At 42.3% G+C, this 25,246-nt stretch overlaps 1 protein-coding gene across 1 annotated transcript in view; it reads right to left on the bottom strand.

Moving 5' to 3' along the window:
• Nucleotides 1-25,246, bottom strand: part of LOC128639226 (PR domain zinc finger protein 10) — a 293,752-nt gene that overhangs the window by 51,038 nt on the left and 217,468 nt on the right. The window contains exons 19-20 of the mRNA XM_053691501.1: nt 14,546-14,677; nt 14,216-14,386 (exon numbers count right to left, since the gene is read on the bottom strand). Of these exons, the coding sequence (XP_053547476.1) occupies nt 14,216-14,386; nt 14,546-14,677 (303 nt within the window). The remainder of the gene's footprint in view (nt 1-14,215; nt 14,387-14,545; nt 14,678-25,246) is intronic.

The raw sequence follows: 25,246 nt of genomic DNA, 5'->3' as shown, positions 1-25,246 counted from the left end.
GGCCAAAAGAAACAGCACTTTCCAAGAAAGTAGTTTAATGTCCAAAGAATGCATAGGCTCAAATGGAGGAGCCTGTAAAGCCTTCAAAACCAAATTAAGACTCCAAGGAGGAGAGATTGATTTAATGACAGGCTTGATACGAACCAAAGCCTGAACAAAACAGTGAATATCAGGAAGCTTAGCAATCTTTCTGTGAAATAAAACAGAAATAGCAGAGATTTGTCCCTTCAAGGAACTTGCAGACAAACCCTAATCCAAACCATCCTGAAGAAACTGTAAAATTCTAGGAATTCTAAATGAGAGGAACACCATGAAATGTAAGTCTTCCAAACTCGATAATAAATATTTCTAGAAACAGAGTTACGAGCCTGTAACATAGTATTAATCACTGAGTCAAAGAAACCTCTATGACTAAGCACTAAGCGTTCAATTTCCATACCTTCAAATTTAATGATTTGAGATCCTGATGGAAAAACTGACCTTGAGACAGAAGGTCTTAATGGAAGTGGCCAAGGTTGGCAACTGGACATCAGAACAAGATCCGCATACCAAAACCTGTGAGGCCATGCTGGAGCCACCAGCAGCACAAACGATTGCTCCATGATGATTTTGGAGATCACTCTTGGAAGAAGAACTAAAGGCTGGAAAATATAAGCAGGTTGATAACACCAAGGAAGTGTCAATGCATCCATTGCTTCCGCCTTAAGATCCCTGGATCTGGACAGGTACCTGGGAAGATTCTTGTTTAGATGAGGAGCCATCAGATCTATTTCTGGAAGACCCCACATCTGAACAACCTGAGAAAACACATCTGGATGGAGGGACCACTCACCCGGATGTAGAGTCTGATGGCGGAGATAATCTGCTTCCCAATTGTCTATACCTGGGATATGAACCGCAGAAATTAGGACAGGAGCTGGATTCCGCCCAAGCAAGATGATTGACATATGCCACAGTTGTGATAATGTCTGTCTGAAAACAAATGAAAGGTTCTCTCTTCAACAGAGGCCAAATCTGAAGAGCCCTGAAAATCGCACGGAGTTCCAAAAACAGAATTTATGTTTACCTGATAAATTACTTTCTCCAACGGTGTGTCCGGTCCACAGCGTCATCCTTACTTGTGGGATATTCTCTTCCCCAACAGGAAATGGCAAAGAGCCCAGCAAAGCTGGTCACATGATCCCTCCTAGGCTCCGCCTACCCCAGTCATTCGACCGACGTTAAGGAGGAATATTTGCATAGGAGAAACCATATGATACCGTGGTGACTGTAGTTAAAGAAAATAAATTATCAGACCTGATTAAAAAACCAGGGCGGGCCGTGGACCGGACACACCGTTGGAGAAAGTAATTTATCAGGTAAACATAAATTCTGTTTTCTCCAACATAGGTGTGTCCGGTCCACGGCGTCATCCTTACTTGTGGGAACCAATACCAAAGCTTTAGGACACGGATGAAGGGAGGGAGCAAATCAGGTCACCTAAATGGAAGGCACCACGGCTTGCAAAACCTTTCTCCCAAAAATAGCCTCAGAAGAAGCAAAAGTATCAAACTTGTAAAATTTGGTAAAAGTGTGCAGTGAAGACCAAGTCACTGCCCTACATATCTGATCAACAGAAGCCTCGTTCTTGAAGGCCCATGTGGAAGCCACAGCCCTAGTGGAATGAGCTGTGATTCTTTCAGGAGGCTGCCGTCCGGCAGTCACATAAGCCAATCTGATGATGCTTTTAATCCAAAAAGAGAGAGAGGTAGAAGTTGCTTTTTGACCTCTCCTTTTACCAGAATAAACAACAAACAAGGAAGATGTTTGTCTAAAATCCTTTGTAGCATCTAAATAGAATTTTAGAGCGCGAACAACATCCAAATTGTGCAACAAACGTTCCTTCTTCGAAACTGGTTTCGGACACAAAGAAGGTACGACTATCTCCTGGTTAATGTTTTTGTTAGAAACAACTTTTGGAAGAAAACCAGGTTTAGTACGTAAAACCACCTTATCTGCATGGAACACCAGATAAGGAGGAGAACACTGCAGAGCAGATAATTCTGAAACTCTTCTAGCAGAAGAAATTGCAACCAAAAACAAAACTTTCCAAGATAATAACTTAATATCAACGGAATGTAAGGGTTCAAACGGAACCCCCTGAAGAACTGAAAGAACTAAGTTGAGACTCCAAGGAGGAGTCAAAGGTTTGTAAACAGGCTTGATTCTAACCAGAGCCTGAACAAAGGCTTGAACATCTGGCACAGCTGCCAGCTTTTTGTGAAGTAACACAGACAAGGCAGAAATCTGTCCCTTCAAGGAACTTGCAGATAATCCTTTCTCCAATCCTTCTTGAAGAAAGGATAGAATCTTAGGAATCTTTACCTTGTCCCAAGGGAATCCTTTAGATTCACACCAACAGATATATTTTTTCCATATTTTGTGGTAAATTTTTCTAGTTACAGGCTTTCTGGCCTGAACAAGAGTATCAATAACAGAATCTGAGAACCCTCGTTTTGATAAGATCAAGCGTTCAATCTCCAAGCAGTCAGCTGGAGTGAGACCAGATTCGGATGTTCGAACGGACCTTGAACAAGAAGGTCTCGTCTCAAAGGTAGCTTCCATGGTGGAGCCGATGACATATTCACCAGATCTGCATACCAAGTCCTGCGTGGCCACGCAGGAGCTATCAAGATCACCGACGCCCTCTCTTGATTGATCCTGGCTACCAGCCTGGGGATGAGAGGAAACGGCGGGAATACATAAGCTAGTTTGAAGGTCCAAGGTGCTACTAGTGCATCTACTAGAGTCGCCTTGGGATCCCTGGATCTGGACCCGTAGCAAGGAACCTTGAAGTTCTGACGAGAGGCCATCAGATCCATGTCTGGAATGCCCCACAGTTGAGTAATTTGGGCAAAGATTTCCGGATGGAGTTCCCACTCCCCCGGATGTAATGTCTGACGACTCAGAAAATCCGCTTCCCAATTTTCCACTCCTGGGATGTGGATTGCAGATAGGTGGCAGGAGTGAGTCTCCGCCCATTGAATGATTTTGGTCACTTCTTCCATCGCCAGGGAACTCCTTGTTCCCCCCTGATGGTTGATGTACGCAACAGTCGTCATGTTGTCTGATTGAAACCGTATGAACTTGGCCTTTGCTAGCTGAGGCCAAGCCTTGAGAGCATTGAATATCGCTCTCAGTTCCAGAATATTTATCGGTAGAAGAGATTCTTCCCGAGACCAAAGACCCTGAGCTTTCAGGGGTCCCCAGACCGCGCCCCAGCCCATCAGACTGGCGTCGGTCGTGACAATGACCCACTCTGGTCTGCGGAAGGTCATCCCTTGTGACAGGTTGTCCAGGGACAGCCACCAACGGAGTGAGTCTCTGGTCCTCTGATTTACTTGTATCTTCGGAGACAAGTCTGTATAGTCCCCATTCCACTGACTGAGCATGCACAGTTGTAATGGTCTTAGATGAATGCGCGCAAAAGGAACTATGTCCATTGCCGCTACCATCAAACCTATTACTTCCATGCACTGCGCTATGGAAGGAAGAGGAACGGAATGAAGTGTTTGACAAGAGTTTAGAAGTTTTGTTTTTCTGGCCTCTGTCAGAAAAATCCTCATTTCTAAGGAGTCTATTATTGTTCCCAAGAAGGGAACCCTTGTCGACGGAGATAGAGAACTCTTTTCCACGTTCACTTTCCATCCGTGAGATCTGAGAAAGGCCAGGACTATGTCCGTGTGAGCCTTTGCTTGAGGAAGGGACGACGCTTGAATCAGAATGTCGTCCAAGTAAGGAACTACTGCAATGCCCCTTGGTCTTAGTACCGCTAGAAGGGACCCTAGTACCTTTGTGAAAATCCTTGGAGCAGTGGCTAATCCGAAAGGAAGCGCCACGAACTGGTAATGCTTGTCCAGGAATGCGAACCTTAGGAACCGATGATGTTCCTTGTGGATAGGAATATGTAGATACGCATCCTTTAAATCCACCGTGGTCATGAATTGACCTTCCTGGATGGAAGGAAGAATTGTTCGAATGGTTTCCATTTTGAACGATGGAACCTTGAGAAACTTGTTTAAGATCTTGAGATCTAAGATTGGTCTGAACGTTCCCTCTTTTTTGGGAACTATGAACAGATTGGAGTAGAACCCCATCCCTTGTTCTCCTAATGGAACAGGATGAATCACTCCCATTTTTAACAGGTCTTCTACACAATGTAAGAATGCCTGTCTCTCTATATGGTCTGAAGACAATTGAGACCTGTGGAACCTCCCCCTTGGGGGAAGCCCCTTGAATTCCAGAAGATAACCTTGGGAGACTATTTCTAGTGCCCAAGGATCCAGAACATCTCTTGCCCAAGCCTGAGCAAAGAGAGAGAGTCTGCCCCCCACCAGATCCGGTCCCGGATCGGGGGCCAACATTTCATGCTGTCTTGGTAGCAGTGGCAGGTTTCTTGGCCTGCTTTCCCTTGTTCCAGCCTTGCATTGGTCTCCAGGCTGGCTTGGCTTGAGAAGTATTACCCTCTTGCTTAGAGGACGTAGCACTTGGGGCTGGTCCGTTTCTACGAAAGGGACGAAAATTAGGTTTATTTTTGGCCTTGAAAGACCTATCCTGAGGAAGGGCGTGGCCCTTACCCCCAGTGATATCAGAGATAATCTCTTTCAAGTCAGGGCCAAACAGCGTTTTCCCCTTGAAAGGAATGTTAAGTAGTTTGTTCTTGGAAGACGCATCCGCTGACCAAGATTTCAACCAAAGCGCTCTGCGCGCCACAATAGCAAACCCAGAATTTTTCGCCGCTAACCTAGCCAATTGCAAAGTGGCGTCTAGGGTGAAAGAATTGGCCAATTTGAGAGCACGGATTCTGTCCATAATCTCCTCATAAGGAGGAGAATCACTATCGATCGCCTTTACTAGCTCATCGAACCAGAAACACGCGGCTGTAGTGACAGGGACAATGCATGAAATTGGTTGTAGAAGGTAACCTTGCTGAACAAACATCTTTTTAAGCAAACCTTCTAATTTTTTATCCATAGGATCTTTGAAAGCACAACTATCTTCTATGGGTATAGTGGTGCGTTTGTTTAAAGTAGAAACCGCTCCCTCGACCTTGGGGACTGTCTGCCATAAGTCCTTTCTGGGGTCGACCATAGGAAACAATTTTTTAAATATGGGGGGAGGGACGAAAGGTATACCGGGCCTTTCCCATTCTTTATTTACAATGTCCGCCACCCGCTTGGGTATAGGAAAAGCTTCTGGGAGCCCCGGAACCTCTAGGAACTTGTCCATTTTACATAGTTTCTCTGGGATGATCAAATTCTCACAATCATCCAGAGTGGATAATACCTCCTTAAGCAGAGCGCGGAGATGTTCCAACTTAAATTTAAATGTAATCACATCGGGTTCAGCTTGTTGAGAAATTTTCCCTGAATCTGAAATTTCTCCCTCAGACAAAACCTCCCTGGCCCCCTCAGACTGGTGTAGGGGCATTTCAGAACCATTATCATCAGCGTCCTCATGCTCTTCAGTATCTAAAACAGAGCAGTCGCGCTTGCGCTGATAAGTGGGCATTTTGGCTAAAATGTTTTTGATAGAATTATCCATTACAGCCGTTAATTGTTGCATAGTAAGCAGTATTGGCGCGCTAGATGTACTAGGGGCCTCCTGAGTGGGCAAGACTGGTGTAGACGAAGGAGGGAATGATGCAGTACCATGCTTACTCCCCTCACTTGAGGAATCATCTTGGGCATCATTTTCAGTGTCACATAAATCACATCTATTTAAATGAGAAGGAACCTTGGCTTCCCCACATTCAGAACACAGTCTATCTGGTAGTTCAGACATGTTAAACAGGCATAAACTTGATAACAAAGTACAAAAAACGTTTTAAAATAAAACCGTTACTGTCACTTTAAATTTTAAACTGAACACACTTTATTACTGCAATTGCGAAAAAGTATGAAGGAATTGTTCAAAATTCACCAAAATTTCACCACAGTGTCTTAAAGACTTAAAAGTATTGCACACCAAATTTGGAAGCTTTAACCCTTAAAATAACGGAACCGGAGCCGTTTTTATCTTTAACCCCTTTACAGTCCCTGGTATCTGCTTTGCTGAGACCCAACCAAGCCCAAAGGGGAATACGATACCAAATGACGCCTTCAGAAAGTCTTTTCTATGTATCAGAGCTCCTCACACATGCGACTGCATGTCATGCTTCTCAAAAACAAGTGCGCAATACCGGCGCGAAAATGAGGCTCTGCCTATGATTAGGGAAAGCCCCTAGAGAATAAGGTGTCTAAAACAGTGCCTGCCGATATTATTTTACAAAAATACCCAGATTAAATGATTCCTCAAGGCTAAATATGTGTATATATGAATCGATTTAGCCCAGAAAATGTCTACAGTCTTAATAAGCCCTTGTGAAGCCCTTATTTACTGTCTGAATAAAAATGGCTTACCGGATCCCATATGGAAAATGACAGCTTCCAGCATTACATCGTCTTGTTAGAATGTGTCATACCTCAAGCAGCAAAAGACTGCTCACTGTTCCCCCAACTGAAGTTAATTCCTCTCAACAGTCCTGTGTGGAACAGCCATGGATTTTAGTAACGGTTGCTAAAATCATTTTCCTCTTACAAACAGAAATCTTCATCTCTTTTCTGTTTCAGAGTAAATAGTACATACCAGCACTATTTTAAAATAACAAACTCTTGATTGAATAAAAAAAACTACAGTTAAACACTAAAAAACTCTAAGCCATCTCCGTGGAGATGTTGCCTGTACAACGGCAAAGAGAATGACTGGGGTAGGCGGAGCCTAGGAGGGATCATGTGACCAGCTTTGCTGGGCTCTTTGCCATTTCCTGTTGGGGAAGAGAATATCCCACAAGTAAGGATGACACCGTGGACCGGACACACCTATGTTGGAGAAATATTGATTGGTAATCTCGCCTCTTGAGATTTCCAAACCCCTTGTGCTGTCAGAGATACCCAAACATCTCCCCAACCTGAAAGACTCGCATCTGTTGTGATCACAGTCCAGGTTGGAAGAACAAAAGAGGCCTAGAACTATACGATGGTGATCTAACCACCAAGTCAGAGATAGTCGAACATTGGGATTTAAGGATATTAATTGTGATATCCTTGTATAATCGTTGCACCATTGGTTCAGCATACAAAGCTGGAGAGGTCTCATATGAAAATGAGCAAAGGGGATCGCGTTCCAATGCTGCAGTCATGAGACCTAAAACCTCCATGCACATAGCTACTGAAGGGAATGACTGAGACTGAAGGTTCCGACAGGCTGCAACCAATTTTAAACGTCTCTTGTCTGTTACAGCAGAGTCATGGACACTGAATCTATCGGGAAAATTAAAAATGTGACCCTTGTCTGAGGAATCAAATAACTTTTTGGTAAATTGATCCTCCAACCACGTTTTCGAAGAAACAACACTAGTTAATTCATGTGAGATTCTGCAGAACGTAAAGACTGAGCTAGTACTTAGATATCGTCCAAATAAGGAAACACCGCAATACCGCGCTCTCTGATTATAGAGAGTAGGGCACCTAGAACCTTTGAAAAGATTCTTGGAGCGGTCGCTAGGCCAAAAGGAAGAGCGACAAATTGGTAATGCTTGTCTAGAAAAGAGAATCTCAGAAACTGATAATGATCTGGATGAATCTGAATATGATGATATGCATCCTGTAAGTCTATTGTGGACATATAATGCCCTGCCTGAACAAAAGGCAGAATAGTCCTTATAGTCACCATTTTGAAAGTTGGTACTCTTACATAACGATTCAAAATTTTCAGATCCAGAACTGGTCTGAATGAATTTTCTTTCTTTGGGACAATGAATAGATTTGAATAAAACCCCAGACCCTGTTCCTGAAACAGAACTGGCATGATAACCCCTGAAAACTCCAGGTCTGAAACACACTTCAGGAAAGCCTGAGCCTTTACTGGATTTGCTGGGATGCGTGAGAGAAAATATCTTCTCACAGGAGGTCTTAATCCTAATCGGTACCCCTGAGAGAAAATACTCAGAATCCATTGATTTTGGACAGAATTTGTCCAAACATCCTTGAAAAATCTTAATCTGCCCTCTACCAGCTGAGCTGGAATGAGGGCCGCAACTTCATGCGGACTTGGGGGCTGGCTTTGGTTTCTTAAATGGCTTGGATTTATTCCAATTTGAAGAAGATTTCCAATTGGAAACAGATTCCTTGGGGGAAGGATTAAGTTCTGTTCCTTATTCTGTCGAAAGGAACGAAAACGGTTAGAAGCTTTAGATTTACCCTTAGTTCTTTTATCCTGATGCAAAACAACTCCCTTCCCCCAGTGACAGTTGAAATAATCGAATCCAACTGAGAGCCAAATAACTTATTACCTTGGAAAGAAAGAGATAGCAATCTGGATTTAGAAGTCATATCAGCATTCCAAGATTTAAGCCACAAAGCTCTTCTAGCTAAAATAGCTAAAGACATAGATTTAACATCGATTTTGATGATATCAAAAATGGCATCACAAATAAAATGATTAGCATGTTGAAGCAAGCGAACAATGCTAGACAAATCAGAATCCAATTCTTGTTGCACTAAATTTTCCAACCAAAAAGTTGATGCAGCTGCAACATCAGCCAAAGAAATTGCAGGCCTGAGAAGATGACCCGAATATAAATAGGCTTTCCTTAGATAAGATTTAAAGTTTCCTATCTAAAGGATCTTTAAAAGAAGTACTATCTTCCATAGGAATAGTAGTACGTTTAGCAAGACTAGAGATAGATAGCCCCATCAACTTTGGGGATTTTTCCCCAAAACTCCAATGTAACTGCTGGCAAAGGATACAATTTTCTAAACCTTGAAGAAGGAATAAAAGAAGTACCAGGCCTATTCCATTCCTTAGCAATCATATCAGAAATAGCACCAGGAACTGGAAAAACCTCTGGAGTAACCACAGGAGGTTTATAAACAGAATTTAAACGTTTACTAGTTTTAATATCAAGAGGACTAGATTCCTCAATATCCAATATAATCAACACTTCTTTTAACAAAGAACGAATATACTCCATTTTAAATAAATAAGTAGATTTGTCAGTGTCAATATCTGAGGAAGGATCTTCTGAATCAGATAGATCCTCATCAGAGGAGGATAATTCAGTATGTTGTCGGTCATTTGAAATTTCATCAACTTATGAGAAGTTTTTAAAAGACCTTTTACGTTTATTAGAAGGCGGGATGGCAGACAAAGGCCTCTGAATAGAATCAGTAATAAATTCTTTTAAATTCACAGGTATATCTTGTACATTAGATGTTGAAGGAACAGCAACTGGCAATGTACTATTAATAGGCTGACCATATTGCCGCTTTAAGAAGGAACACATATGAAAAATACATATGTGAGGGTTCTTATACAAAACCATTTCTTTAAACAGCCCTGAAAACAGCCCTGACATATGTATTTTTCATATGTGTCCCTTTTTAAAGCGGCAATATGGTCGGCCTAACTATTAATGATGGACACATTATCTGCATATAAAAGTTTATCATGACAACTATTACAAACCACAGCTGGAGATCTAATCTCCACAAGTTTACAACAAATGCACTTAGCTTTGGTAGAACTGTTATCAGGCAGCAGGGTTCCAACAGTGATTTCTGAGACAGGATCAGATTAAGACATCTAGCAAATGTAAGAGAAAAAAACAACATATAAAGCAAAATGATCAATTTCCTTATATGTCAGGTTCAGGAATGGGACAAAAATACAAACAGCATAGCCCCCTGATAGAGAAAAAAGGCAAGAGGCATATAGGAATGGGGTTTTAAATAATGAAAATATTTGGCACCAAGTGTGACGCACAACACAAACAGAATTTTTTTTTTTGGCGCTAACAACATCTGGAAATGACACACTTGTGTCATTGAAGACGCAACTTTCTGAAAGGACTCGGCGTCATCGAACATAACTTCGCGCCAAAAATGACGCAATATACTTTGGCATTTTGCGCCCTCGCGAGCCTAATTCTGCCTGCGAATTTAAAATGACAGTCAATTGAAAAAAAGACTATACCCCAGGTAAGAAATACATTTTTCCTAAAAAATGCATTTCCCAGATATGAAACTGACAGTCTGCAAAAGGAAATATACTGAAAACCTGAATCATGGCAAATATAAGTACAATACATATATTTAGAACTTTATATAAATACATAAAGTGCCAAACCATAGCTGAGAGTGTCTTAAGAAATGAAAACATACTTACCAAAAAAGACACCCATCCACATATAGCAGATAGCCAAACCAGTACTGAAACGGTTATCAGTAGAGATAATGGAATAAGAGAGTATATTGTCGATCTGAAAAGGGAGGTAGGAGATGAATCTCTACAACTGATAACAGAGAACCTATGAAATAGATCTCCCGTGAGGAAAAACATTGCATTCAATAGGTGATACTCCCTTCACGTCCCTCTGACATTCATTGCACTCTAAAAGGAATCGGGCTTCAAAATGCTGGGACGTAAAAATCTTAGCACAAACTTACTTCACCACCTCCATAGGAGGCAAAGTTTGTAAAACTGAACTGTGGGTGTGGTGAGGGGTGTATTTATAGGCATTTTGAGGTTTGGGAAACTTTGCCCCTCCTGGTAGGATTGTATATCCCATACGTCACTAGCTCATGGACTCTTGCCAATTACATGAAAGAAATTATGTTTACCTTCCATAAGGCAGGGAGAGTCCATGACTTCATTCCTTACTGTTGGAAAAACTATACCCAAGCTCCAGAGGACACTGAAATAATAACGGGAGGGAACAAGAAGAGGGGGACCCTATTCTGAGGGCACCACAGCCTTTAAAACTTTACTACTGAAAGCTGCTTCAGCCGAAGCAAACACATCAAACTTGTAAAATTTAGAAAAAGTTTGTAAAGGGGACTAAATAGCCGATCCATATAGAGGCTTCGTTCTTTAAAGCTCAGGAGGCAGCCACTGCTCTAGTGGAATGAGCCGTTATCCTCTCAGGAGGTTGTTTCCATGTATCTGATAAGCTAAGCGGATGACACTCCTCTACCAGAAAGATAGGGAAGTCGTAGTAGCCTTCTGCGCCTTACACTTCCCTGTATAGATGACAAAGAGGAAGATAGAACAACAATTTCTTGATTAATGTAAGATCCAACACCACCTTAGGAAGGAAGGAACCCTAATTTAGTACGTAAAACCACCTTATCAGCACGGTAAACCAGATAAGGGGGGGGGGGGGGGTCACATTACAAAACAGGAATCTCAGAAACTTGCGGGGTAGCAATAGCCAACCAAAAAAGAACCTTCCAAGATAACAATTTAATGTCAACAGTATGCATAGGCTCAAACGGAGCCTGCTGCAAGACACTAAGAACAAGATTGAGGCTCCAAGGCGGAGCCCCAGATCGAAACACAGGTCTGATTATAGTCAGAGCCTTAACGGACTGCACATCCGGAAGCTCAGCCATTTTCTTGTGCAGTAACACCGACTAGGGCCGATATCTGTCCCTTCAGGGAACTAGCAAATAGACCCTTCTCCAGTCCATCCTGGAGAAAAGATAAAATTCTGGCAACCTTAACCTTATGCCAGGAAAACCACGCTCTTCACACCAGTACAAGTAAATACTCCACACTTTATGTTAGATATAACGAGTAACTGGCTTATGAGCTTGAATTACAGTGTCGATAACACTCTCAGAAAACCCTCTCTTGGCTAAGACTAAGTGTTCAATCTCCACGCCGTCAGCCTCAGAGAATCTAGCGTTTGATGAACAAAGGGACCCTGTATCAGCAGATTTCTGCGACAAGGTAACCTCCACTGAGGACATCCCCACCAGATCTGCAAACCACGTCCTTCGCAGCCACAATGGAGCAATCAGAATCACTGATGCTCGCTACTGCTTGATGCGAGCCACCACACGAGGGAGAAGTGGTAATGGAGGGTACCTCAAACCGTACCTGGGTAGCTTAGTTTTGGAGGTGGGATGCCATGAGATATATCTCTGGCGTCCCCCACTCGCTGCATATCTCTGCAAACACCTTAGGGATGGAGCCTCACAAATCTAATTGAGAGTCAGGGACCAGGAATGATTTTTTAAAAGTAGACAAGAGGGAAAAGAACTTCCTATTCTTTCCCTTTCGTTACTGATAATGTTCGCCATCTTAACTGGCACAGAAAAAGTCAGAGGGACCTTCCTGTCTTCATAAACCCCGTCTAATTTAGGGATCTTAGGTTCCTCAGGGAGTTTAGCCTCTGGAACCTCTAGCGTAGACAGAACCTCCTTTAATAAAAATGCAAATGCTCAATTTTAAATCTAACGGAGGGTTCCTCCGCTGAAGGAGGTTTAGAAACTGAAGTCTCCGATTCAGAAAGTTTACCCTCGGAAGCTACAGAGGTTAACTCATTCTCAGATAGCTGGGACATAGTAGCTAAATCCCACAAATATTTAGATGACTCTAGGTCAGGAGAACTATGTTTAACCTTTCTCTTGCTTTTACTAGAGGGAGGTAAGGCACTCAGGGCCGCAGGCACCGCCGATTGTAACTGTGCGATAAAGTCTGTAGAAAAAAAGCCCCCTCCAGATGGAGGATTAGTTGAGCCGCGGGGTACTGCATGTGGAACGGGTAATGTAGAAAGGGTAGTAATCTCTCGGGACACAGATTCCTGAGAGATAAACGGCTCAGAGGGGCTAATAACGCTAGGAGTATTAGCAGGCTTGTGTCCCTTCTTAGTTTTTAAAAAAGTGCTTAGGCAAATGGAAAAAAATTGAGCAGGCGGGCAAACCACGGCCTCTTCACAATATAAACAGGAATTATTAATCAGTACAGAAGGAGCGGACCCTTCTAATGTAGTATCAGAGTCCTCCATAGCTAAGATATATCCACAGAAGGAAAGACAAAAAAAAAAAAAAAAAAAGAACGCTTTGGCACCTTTATAATTCCAATGGCTGGGGCAATCACCACCTCCTAGACCGAGACAGCTAACAGTGAAAACGCTCTCCTTAGGAGTGATGTCCGAAGCAGGATCCTTTGGAAAAAGAAGAAAAAAAATGCACCCAGTGCGTAGAACAGAACTTTCCCTGCTATGAAAAAGGTGCTAAGCTATTATGAGCTGCGCAAAACACTCAAAAACGAAAGTGAAACCTGTTTGTTCCAAGCCAAAAGCACACAGTCTATAAACCCAAAAAAACACTCTCACATTAAAGCAGGTATAAATAACCCCTAGCTGTTCAAATAATCTCCCTGAAGAAGAAATTAACCCTTGATCCTATTGAGGTATAAAGGAGCCACACTGTGACCCTGTATAGCAAAAGTGAATATATAAAACTGTCTTACCCTCCAGGATCCATGCTGTGGAACAGACACAGCCTCTGAAGTGTGACAGTCTTGCAGCACCCTCTGAAATGGACTTGAGTGTGTAACAGCAAGCAGTGAAACTCGTCAACACTGATTGCTCATGAGCTGTTAGGCAACAGTCTGGATGGGTTCGCAGACAAACTTTCCCTGCATCTCCAAACTTTTATCAATACTCTCACTGAAAGGTTGACATGATTACTTAAAACTCCAGTCCTTTCTTGAAAGGAACATACCCATTACAGGACTATCCAAATGGCAAAGAATGACTGGGGGATAGGGGAAGTGGAAGGGATAGTTAAGCCTTTTGGCTGGGGTGTCTTTGCCTCCTCCTGGTGGCTAGGTGTTGTATTTCCCAACAGTAAGGAATGAAGTCGTGGACTCTCTTTGCCTTATGGAAGTAAATTATGTTCTATGTAGAGTTATTTTTTCTTGTTTGACTTTTGCATGTCTTTTCAGTTTTGAAATAAAGCATTTTGGCAGTACAAATTAATTAGCAAAATTAGTTATATTAAATCTATTTTAAGGGTGCACTGATTATATTACAATTTGTGCACCTGCATTATAACAGAGCTGGCAGAAGATATATCAAGTCCGTTAGCTCTCTATGGGGACAACGTGTCAGCATTGGTGCACTGAAATAGTAATAGCTTTTCCTAGAAGCATTTTTGCTTACACATGCATTACACAAATTTCAGTTCTAACAAACATGTCCTTTTTCTAATATTGTTCAGTAGACCTCCTAAGCAATTTGCTTTTTTACGCATTAATTTTTTGACAAAAAACATGATGCAAAACTCCCTCTTATCGCCATTGAACTATACTGAAATACCTGCAGTACTTAGCTTGGGTCAATTACCTGAGCAACTTGCACCACCTGCAGCTGTATGTGTTGAGGCTGCTGAATGCCAGCTGTAGTCTGTGAGACAGGAATGTACTGGATGCGCTGGAAGTCACCTTGCGCAGTGCGGTATTCTGTAGTCAGCGTTTGGGATAGCTCTGTCATCGCCTGAGTCAGAAGGTCTGTTGTCTGTAGGTGATGTATAATATTTATTACATCAATTATTTACCATTTTATAAATCCTGTGTTACTAGACTATAAAGTTACACCACTGAATCTAAACAAAACTTTTATGCACATACTGGGGTAATTTCTTAGGTAAGTTAACCACATGAGTAAGCTACTCACCACCACCGTCTCCCCACTAGTTCCATCGGCTGTTAGCACAGCTGGGGTTGTACTGATCACAGCAGCCTGCACAGTGTTCTGCAGAAGGGAAAACTCAGGATGCTTCTTTCGTATGTGCTGGACCATTTTGGTCTAAAATACAAGAGAGAGAGGACATAGCATTTAAAAGGTTCTTATGCAAAACATTAATCGTCTCTATATTACACTCCATTTAGCCACCAATCAGCAAGCGCTACCCAGCGTGCTGAACCAAAAAACATAATTTATGTAATTACTTACCTAATAAATTAATTTCTTTCATATTGGCAAGAGTCCATGAGCTAGTGACGTATGGGATATACAATCCTACCAGGAGTGACAAAGTTTCCCAAACCTCAAAATGCCTATAAATACACCCCTCACCACACCCACAATTCAGTTTAACGAATAGCCAAGAAGTGGGGTAAAAAAAATAAGTAGTAAAAAAGCATACAAAAAGAGGAACTGAAAATAAAATTGTACTTTTATACAAAAATCATAACCACCATAAAAAGGGTGGGCCTCATGGACTCTTGCCAATATGAAAGAAATTAATTTATCAGGTAAGTTCTTACATAAATTATGTTTTCTTTCATGTAATTGGCAAGAGTCCATGAGCTAGTGACGTATGAGATAGAAAAACCCAAGATGTGGGAGACCACAGAAGAGTCAATAGAAAGGGAGAGATAAAATAAAAACAGCTATTTACACTGAAAAAATAAAATCCACAAAAAAACTAGTCTTTCTCATAAATTTCAAGAAAAAAACTTCAATCATAAGCAGAAAAATCAAACTGAGACAGCTGCCTGAAGAACTTTTCTACCAAAGACTGCTTCAGAGGAAGCAAATACAGGTGGCCCTCTGTTTACGATTCAATTTGCACCGTTTCAGAATAACAACCTTTTTTTCAGTCATGTGACTGCTATTAAAAAGCATTGAGAAGCAGTGCATTGATTAAAATAGCCAGTAGGTGGAGCTGTCCGCTTGTGTTGCAGCAAAGATATGCAAGCCAAGCAAGCTGAAATTAATCAGTTTAAGCAGACCTGAGCTATCGAGCAGCTTGCAAAGGAACAAGATCTTCCTGTCTATAAATCAGTCCAGATTGGAATGCATAGAAAGAACTGTTTGCAGAAAAAATGCAAGTAAAGTCTGTATTGTGTGATTATTTTATTAGGTTTATAATGCTGTTTAGCAAATGTTTTTGTTCATTTAACTTAGTTTAATTATATATTCTGTGTTGTGTGATTATTTTATTAGGTTTATAATGCTGTTTAGCATTTAATGTCTTCATTTCAAAGCTTTAAAAATAATGTATTAGGTGTGCCAATTTTGAGAGGGACCCGGAACCTAACTCCCTCACTTCCCATTGACTTACATTATAAACTGGGTTTCAATTTACAACGGTTTCGATTTACAACCATTCCTTCTGGAACCTAACCCCGGCGTAAACTGAGGGCTACCTGTACATCAAAATGGTAAAATTTAGTAAATGTATGTAAAGAAGACCAAGTTGCTGCTTTGCAAATCTGATCAACCCGAAGCTTCATTCTTAAAAGTCCAAGAAGTGGAGACTGATCTACTAGAATGAGCTGCAATTCTCTGAGGCGGAGACTGTCCCACCTCCAAATAAGCCTTGTGAATCAAAAGCTTTAAACAAGATGCAGAGGCTTTCTGACCTTTCCTAGGACCAGAAAAAACAACAAATAGACTAGAAGTCTTCCTGAAATTTTTAATAGCTTTGACATAATATTTCAAAGCTCTTACAACATCCAAAGAATGTAAAAATCTTTCAAGAGAATTCTTAGGATTAGGACACAAGGAAGGAAGAACAATTTCCCTACTAATGTTGTTAGAATTCACAACCTTAGGAAGAAATTTAAACTAAGTCTGCAAAGCAGCCTTATCCTGATGGAAAATCGGAAAAGGAGACTCACAAGAGAGAGCAGACAATTTGGAAACTCTTCTAGCTGAAGAGATAGTCAAATGAAAGAACACTTTCCAAGAAAGTAGTTTAATATCCAAAGAATGCATAGGCTCAAAAGGAGGAGCCTGCAAAGCCTTTAAAACCAAATTAGGACTCCAAGGAGAGAAATTAATTTAACAACAGGCTTGATATGAACCAAAGCCTGAACAAAGCAGTGAATATCAGGAAGTTTAGCAATCTTTCAATGAAATAAAACAGAAAGAGCAGAGATTTTTCCCTTCAAGGTACTTGCAGACAAACCTTTATCCAAACCATCCTGAAGAAACTGTAAAATTCTAAGAATCCTAAAAGAATGCCAAGAGAATTTATGAAAAAAAAAAACACCATGAAATATAGGTTTTCCAAACCCGATAATAAATCTTCCTTGAAACAGATTTACAAGTCTGTAGCATAGTATTAATCACTGAGTCAGAGAGACCTCTATGACTAAGTACTAAGCGTTCAATTTCCATACCTTCAAATTTAGCGAGTTGAGATCCTGATGGAAAAACGGCCCTTGAAACAGAAGGTCTGGCCTTAAAGGAAGTGGCCAAGGTTGGCAACTGGACATCCGGACAAGATCCGCATACCAAAACCTGTGAGGCCATGCGGGTGCTATCAGAAACACATGCTATTGTTCATCTATGATTTTGGAGATCACCCTTGGAAGAAGAACTAGAGGCGGAAAAATGTAAGCAGGTTGGTAAAACCAAGGAACTGCTACCGCATCCACTATCTCCGCCTGAGGATCCCTGGACCTGGAAAGGTACCTGGGAAGCTTCTTGATCTATTTTTGGGGGGAGGGGGGGGGGGCAAAATACATCTGTATGGAGAGACCACTCCCCTGGATGTAAAGACTGACGACTGAGGTAATCCGTTTCCCAATTGTCTACACCTGGGACATGTATTGCAGAAATTAGACAGGCGTTGGATTCCGCCCAAGAAAGTATTCAAGATACTTCTTTCATCGCTAAAAGACTGTTAGTGCCCCCTTGATGATTGACATATGCCACAGTTGTGATATTGTCGGTCTGAAAATGAATGAATGAGTCTCTCTTTAACAGAGGCCAAGCCTGAAGAGCCCATAAAATAGCACAGAGTTCCAAAATATTGATTGGTAACCTCGCCTCTTGAGGATTCCAAACTCCTTGTTCTGTCAGAGACCTCAGACAGCTCCCCAACCTGTGAGACTTGAATGTTGGGATTTAAGTCAACTGTGATATCCGAGTATAATCCCTGCACCATTGATTCAGCATGCAAAGCTGCAGAGGTCTCCTATGAAAACGAGCAAAGGGGATCGCGTCCGATGCTGCAGTCATGAGACCTAACACTTCCATGCACATAGCCACTGAAGGGAATAATCGAGACTGAAGGTTTCGACAGGCAGAAACCAATTTCATTTGTCACTAGTCTGTTAAAGACAAAGTCATGGACACTGAATCTATCTGGAAACCTAAAAAGGTGACCCTTGTCTGAGGAATCAAACTCTTTGGTAAATTGATCCTCCAACCTTGACTTTGAAGGAACAACAGTAGTTGATTTGTGTGAGATTCTGCTAAATGTAAAGACTGAGCTAGTACCAAGATATCGTCCAAATAAGGAAACACCGCAATACCCTGCTCTCTGATTACAGATAGAAGGGCACCGAGAACCTTCAAAAACAGAATTTATGTTTACCTGATAAATTTCTTTCTCCTACGGTGTATTCGGTATACGGCTTCATCCTTACTTGTGGGATATTCTCAATCCCTACAGGAAGTGGCAAAGAGAGCACACAGCAGAGCTGTCCATATAGCTCCCCTCAGGCTCCGCCCCCCCCCCCCCCAGTTATTCGACCGACGGTTAGGAGAAAAAGGAGAACCATAGGGTGCAGTGGTGACTGTAGTTTACAAAAATAAATTTAAACCTGACCAAATGCCAGGGTGGGCCGTGGACCGGATACACCGTAGGAGAAAGAAATTTATCAGGTAAACATAAATTCTGTTTTCTCCTACATTGGTGTATCTGGTCCACGGATTCATCCTTACTTGTGGGAACCAATACCAAAGCTTTAGGACACGGATGAAGGGAGGGAACTAGTCAGGTAACCTAAACGGAAGGCACCACTGCTTGCAAAACCTCTCTCCCAAAAATAGCCTCCGAAGAAGCAAAAGTATCGAATTTGTAAAATTTGGCAAATGTATGCAGTGAAGACCAAGTCGCTGCCTTACAGATCTGTTCAACAGAAGCCTCATTCTTGAAAGCCCATGTGGAAGCCACAGCTCTAGTAGAGTGAGCTGTAATTCGTTCAGGAGGCTGCCTCCCAGGAGTCTCATAAGCCAACCGGATGATGCTTTTCAGCCAGAAAGACAGAGATCGCAGTCGCCATTTGACCTCTCCTCTTGCCAGAACAGACGACAAACAAGGACGATGTTTGTCTGAAGTCTTTAGTTGCTTTTAGATAAAACTTCAAAGCACGAACCACATCAAGATTGTGTAACAGACATTCCTTGTTAGAAACTGGATTAGGACACAGAGAAGGAACAACTATTTCCTGGTTAATATTCTTATTGGAAACCACTTTTGGAAGAAAACCAGGCTTGGTACATAAAACGACCTTATCTGTATGAAACACCAGATAGGGTGAATTACACTGCAAATCAGACAATTCAGAAACTCTTCTAGCAGAAGAAATAGCTACCAAAAACAAAACTTTCCAAAATAGTAACTTAATATCTAAGGAATGTAGAGGTTCAAACGGAACCCCTTGAAGAACTGAAATAACTAAATTTAGACTCCATGGAGGAGCCACAGGTCTGTAGACAGGCTTGATTCTGACTAACGCCTGTACAAACGCCTGAACATCTGGCACAGCTGCCAGACGCTTGTGCAACAAAACAGACAAGGCAGATATCTGTCCTTTTAAGGAACTAGCTGACAGACCTTTCTCCAATCCTTCTTGGAGAAAAGATAGTATCCTTGGAATCCTAATCTTACTCCATGAGTAACCCTTGGATTCGCACCAGCAAAGATATTTCCGCCATATCTTATGATAAATTTTCCTGGTGACAGGTTTTCTAGCCTGGATCAGAGTATCTATAACTGTTTACGAAAACCCACGCTTAGCTAGAATCAAGCGTTCAATCTCCAAGCAGTCAGTTGCAGAGAAACTAGGTTTGGATGTTCGAATGGACCTTGGATTAGAAGGTCCTGCCTCAAAGGTAGCTTCCATGGTGGAACCGATGACATATTCACCAGGTCTGCATACCAAGTCCTGCGTGGCCACGCAGGAGCTATTAGAATTACCGAAGCCTTCTCCTGTTTGATCCTGGCTACTAGCCGGGGGAGAAGAGGAAACGTTGGAAAGACATAAGCTAGATCCTGGTTTCTCAACAGCCGGGCCGTGGCCCAGTACCGGGCCGTGATAGCCCTGCTGGTGGGCCCTGACCTGTCATGCAACCACTGCACACTCTTACCCTACTGCACACCAGGGGCAGACTGACCAATCAAGGCCCCAGGAAAACTGAAAAAACACTGACCCAAATGTATTAAAATTTATGCAAATGAACATGGTAGCCTCTCTGTCCTAATCGCAACAGGCCCATCAACCTCCAGAGCCAGGACCCCCAACATTAAGGGCCAAAGAAAGGGCCCCCAACCTCCAGGGCCAGACCTCACACTCCATGGCCCTCGCAGCGACAGACCCCTGGCAGGACCCCCCCCCCCACACTCCAGGGCCCCCACTAAACCCACACTGAACTGCTTAGTTACTGATAGGGCAAATCCCTGCTGCTTATATATATATATATATATATATATATATGTGTGTATATATATATATATATATATATATATATATATATATATACACACACACACACACAGTATATATATATATATATATATATATATTCACACCAGCAAAGAAGGCACTCTCCTTTGTTCACAAATTAATTTATTTGTTAAGGTAAACGTTTTCGGGGTCTCCCCCGTCCTCAGACCACTGAGGTCTGAGGACAGGGGAGATGCCGAAAATGTTTACCTTAACAAATAAATGAATTTGTGAACAACGGAGAGTGCCTTCTTTGCTGTTGTGAATATTATTCTGATTAAAAGTGCACCCCGGAGGCTCTCTTGGATATTGAGTGCTGGTTCCCTATCTTGCATTAGTGTGTATATATATATATATATATATATATATATATATATATACACACCGGGCCCTGGACATGTCCAGCTAAAATTTACCGGGCCTTGAGGTCACTTTGGTTGAGAACCACTGAGCTAGATCGAACGACCAAGGCGCCACTAAGGCATCTACCAATGTCGCCTTGGGATTCCTGGACCTGGACCCGTAACGTGGAACTATGGAGTTCTGATGTGACGCCATCAGATCCAGATCTGGAAGGCCCCATAGTTGAGTTAACTGGGCAAAAACCTCCGGGTGAAGTTTCCACTCCCCCGGATGGAAAGTCTGACGACTCTGATAATCCGCTTCCCAGTTGTCCACCCCTGGGATGTGAATTGCTGATAGATGGCAGGAGTGATCCTCTGCCCATTTGATGATCTTGGATACCTCCCTCATCGCCAGTGAACTCTTTGTTCCTCCCTGATGATTGATGTACGCTACAGTCGTCATGTTGTCCGACTGAAATCTGATGAATTTGGTCTCCGCTAGTTGAGGCCATGCCTGGAGCGCATTGAATATCGCTCTCAATTCCAAAATGTTTATCGGGAGAAGAGATTCTTCCCGAGACCAAAGGCCCTGAGCTTTCAGGGACTCCCAGACCGCACCCCAGCCTAAGAGGCTGGCGTCGGTCGTGACAATGATCCACTCCGGTTAGGAAACTCATTCCCTGAGACAGGTGATCCTGAGACAACCACCAGAGGAGTGAGTCTCTGGTTTTCTGGTCCATTTGTATCTGGGGAGAGCATGCACAGTTGCAGTGGTCTTAAATGAATTCGAGCAAAGGGAACCACGTCCATTGCCGCAACCATTAGTCCTATTACCTCCATGCACTGAGCTATGGAGGGTTGAGGAATGGATTGAAGAACTCGACAAGTGTTCAAAAGTTTTAACTTCCTGACCTCCGTCAGAAAGATTTTCATTTCTACCGAGTCTATTATTGTTCCCAGGAAGGGAACCCTTGTGAACGGGGACAGAGAACTCTTTTCTATGTTCACCTTTCACCCGTGAGACCTTAGAAAGGCTAGAACAATGTCCGTATGCGCCTTTGCTTTGTGAAAGGACGACGCTTGTATTAAGATGTCGTCTTGGCCTTAGCACCGCTAGAAGGGACCCCAGGCACCTTTGTGAAAATTCTGGGAGCAGTGGCCAATCCGAAGGGAAGAGCCACGAACTGGTAATGCTTGTCCAGAAAGGCGAACCTTAGGAACTGATGGTGATCTTTGTGGATAGGAATATGCAGGTACGCATCCTTTAAGTCCACGGTAGTCATGTATTGACCCTCCTGGATCATTGGTAAAATTGTCCGAATGGTTTCCATTTTGAATGATGGAACTCTGAGGAATTTGTTTAGGATTTTTAAATCCAGAATTGGCCTGAAAGTTCCTTCCTTTTTGGGAACTACAAACAGGTTTGAGTAAAAACCCAGTCCTTGTTCTGCTGTTGGAACTGGGTGTATCACTCCAATTTTTAAAAGGTCTTCTACACAATGTAAGAATGCCTGTCTCTTTATCTGGTCTAAAGATAAGCGAGACATGTGGAACCTTCCCTTTGGAGGAAAGTCCTTGAACTCTAGAAGATACCCCTGAGAGACAATTTCTAGTGCCCAGGGGTCCGGAACATCTCTTGCCCAAGCCTGAGCAAAGAGAGAAAGTCTGCCCCATACTAGATCCGGTCCCGGATCGGGGGATACCCCTTCATGCTGTCTTGGTAGCAGCAGCAGGCTTCTTGGCCTGTTTACCCTTGTTCCAGCCTTGCAATGGTTTGGCCCTTTCCCCCAGTGATATCTGAAATAATTTCTTTCAACTCTGGCCCGAATAGGGTCTTACCCTTGAAAGGAATATTAAGCAATTTTGTTTTGGACGACACATCCACCGACCAAGATTTTAGCCAAAGCGCTCTGCGCGCCACGATTGCGAAACCAGAATTTTTCTCTGCTAATTTAGCTAACTGCAAAGCGGCATCTGTAATGAAAGAATTAGCCAACTTCAGGGCGTGAATTCTGTCCATGACTTCATCATAAGAAGTCTCCTTCTGGAGCGAGTTTTCTAGTTCCTCAAACCAAAAAGCCGCTGCAGTGGTTACAGGAATAATGCAAGAAATTGGTTGAAGAAGAAAACCTTGTTGAACAAAAATTTTCTTAAGTAAACCTTCTAATTTTTTATCCATAGGATCTTTGAAAGCGCAACTGTCTTCTATTGGTATAGTCGTGCGCTTAGCTAGCGTTGAAACTGCCCAATCTACCTTAGGGACCGTCTGCCACGCGTCCCTTCTGGGGTCAACAATTGGGAACATTTTCTTAAATATAGGAGGGGGAACAAAAGGTACACCTGGCTTCTCCCACTCCTTAGTCACGATATCCGCCACCCTCTTAGGTATCGGAAACGCATCAGTGTGTACTGGGACCTCTAAGAATTTGTCTATTTTACACAATTTTTCTGGGACCACCAAAGGGTCACAATCATCAAGTGTAGCTAGGACCTCCTTAAGTAGGGCGCGGAGGTGTTCTAGCTTAAATTTAAATGCTATGGTATCAGGCTCTGCCTGCTGAGAAACTTTTCCTGAGTCAGAAATTTCTCCCTCAGACAGGCCCTACCTCACCGCCAAGTCAGACTGATGTGAGGGCACTACAGATAAATTATCCTCTGCGTCTGCTTGCTCATTTTCTGTATTTAAAACTGAACAATCACGCTTCCTTGGAAAAGCTGGCAGTTTGGATAAAAATGCTGCAAGAGAATTATCCATTACTGCTTCTAACTGTTGCATAGTAATAGCAATTGGTGCGCTAGATGTACTGGGCATCGATTGCGCGGGCATAGCTGGTGTTGACACAGAAGGAGGGGATAGCGGGCTATCCTCACTACCTTCAGCTAAAGAATCATCTTGGGCTACATCTTTAAGCGTGATTGTACGGTCCTTAAGCTGTTTGGACGCTATGGCACACTTCACACATAAATTTAATGGGGGAACCACCTTGGCCTTTAAACATACAGAACATAGGCTATCTGAAGGGTCAGACATGTTTGACAGACTTAGACAGAACTTCAATGCAATAAAAATTATTTTTGACAAAAACGTTACTGTGTCTTTAAATAATAAAAGTGCACACTTTATTACTGAAACATCAAAAAACCATCAAATAAACATCCGAATTTAATGAAATTTTCACCACAGTGTCTTAATGCTTTGAAAAGATTGCACACAAATTATCAGACCAATTAACCCCTTAATGCCCAAACCGGAGCTAATAACAGCAGTTAACCGGTTAAAAACACTACAGTACAATGCCACAGCCTCTACTGTGGCTTTTACCTTCCTTAGGGATTATTTAAGTAGGAAATAAGCCTCTCTGAAGTCCTTTCTGATGTCTATGGACTCCCCACGTGAAGCTGCATGAACTGCCTAGTCAAAACAACTGCGCAATTGAGGCGCGAAAATGAGGCCTCCTCCCTCTTCATTCCATAGTGGAGGGGCCTTTCAGACTAGATTAGGTGTCCAAATAAGTGCCAGGCGCAATATTAAACCCCATAAGTGTTTCAAAGTCTTAAACACCTTATTCATACTGAAAACATGCTAAAAAGCAATTGATTAAGCCCACAATAGTGTCAACCAGCATCGAGCCCTTAATATAAGCCATCATTTTATACAGAGTCTAAGAAACATGGCTTACCTATCCCTGAGGGGATTTCTGACAGTCTTCTAGCATTACTTGGTCTTGTTAGAAAAATGACTGATCATACCTGAAGCAGTTAAGCCTGCAAACTGTTCCCCCCAACTGATGTTCTCTGGTATTCAACAGTCCTGCGTTCGAACAGCAATGGATTTTAGTTACTGGTGCTAAAATCATATTCCTCTCAGCAGAAATCTTCATCACTTTCTGCTTCAGAGTAAATAGTACAAGCCGGCACTATTTTAAAATAACAAACTCTTGATACAAGAAATAAAAAACTATAACTAACACCACATACTCTTTACCACCCCCATGGAGATGCTACTAGTTAGAGCGGCAAAGAGAATGACTGGGGGGGGGGGCGGAGCCTGAGGGGAGCTATATGGACAGCTCTGCTGTGTGCTCTCTTTGCCACTTCCTGTAGGGATTGAGAATATCCCACAAGTAAGGATGAAGCCGTGGACCGGATACACCAAAGTAGGAGAAAAGATTCTTGGAGCTGTTGCTAGTTTAAATGGTGGAGCAACAAATTGTTAATGCTTGTCTAGAAAAGAGAATCTCAGAAACCAATAGTGGTCTGGATGAATCGGAATGTGAAGATACGCATACTGTAAGTCTATTGAGGACATGTAATGACCTTGCTCAACAAAAGGCAGAATAGTCCTTATAGTCACCATCTTGAAAGTTGGGACCCTTACAAATTGATTAAAAAACTTCAGATCCAGAACTGGTCTGAAAGAATTTTCCTTCTTCGGGACAATGAATAGATTTGAATAAAAACCCAGACCCTGTTACAGAATTGGAACTGGTACAATTACTCCTGAAAGCTCTAGATCTGAAACACACTTCAGAAAGGCCTGAGCTTTCAAAGGATTTATTGGAACG

The sequence above is a fragment of the Bombina bombina genome, chromosome 8 (genome assembly GCF_027579735.1).
Source record: "Bombina bombina isolate aBomBom1 chromosome 8, aBomBom1.pri, whole genome shotgun sequence".
Lineage (NCBI taxonomy): Eukaryota > Metazoa > Chordata > Amphibia > Anura > Bombinatoridae > Bombina > Bombina bombina.
The sequence above is the reverse complement of the archived record's forward strand: the minus strand, read 5'-3'. Positions and strand labels throughout refer to the sequence as shown.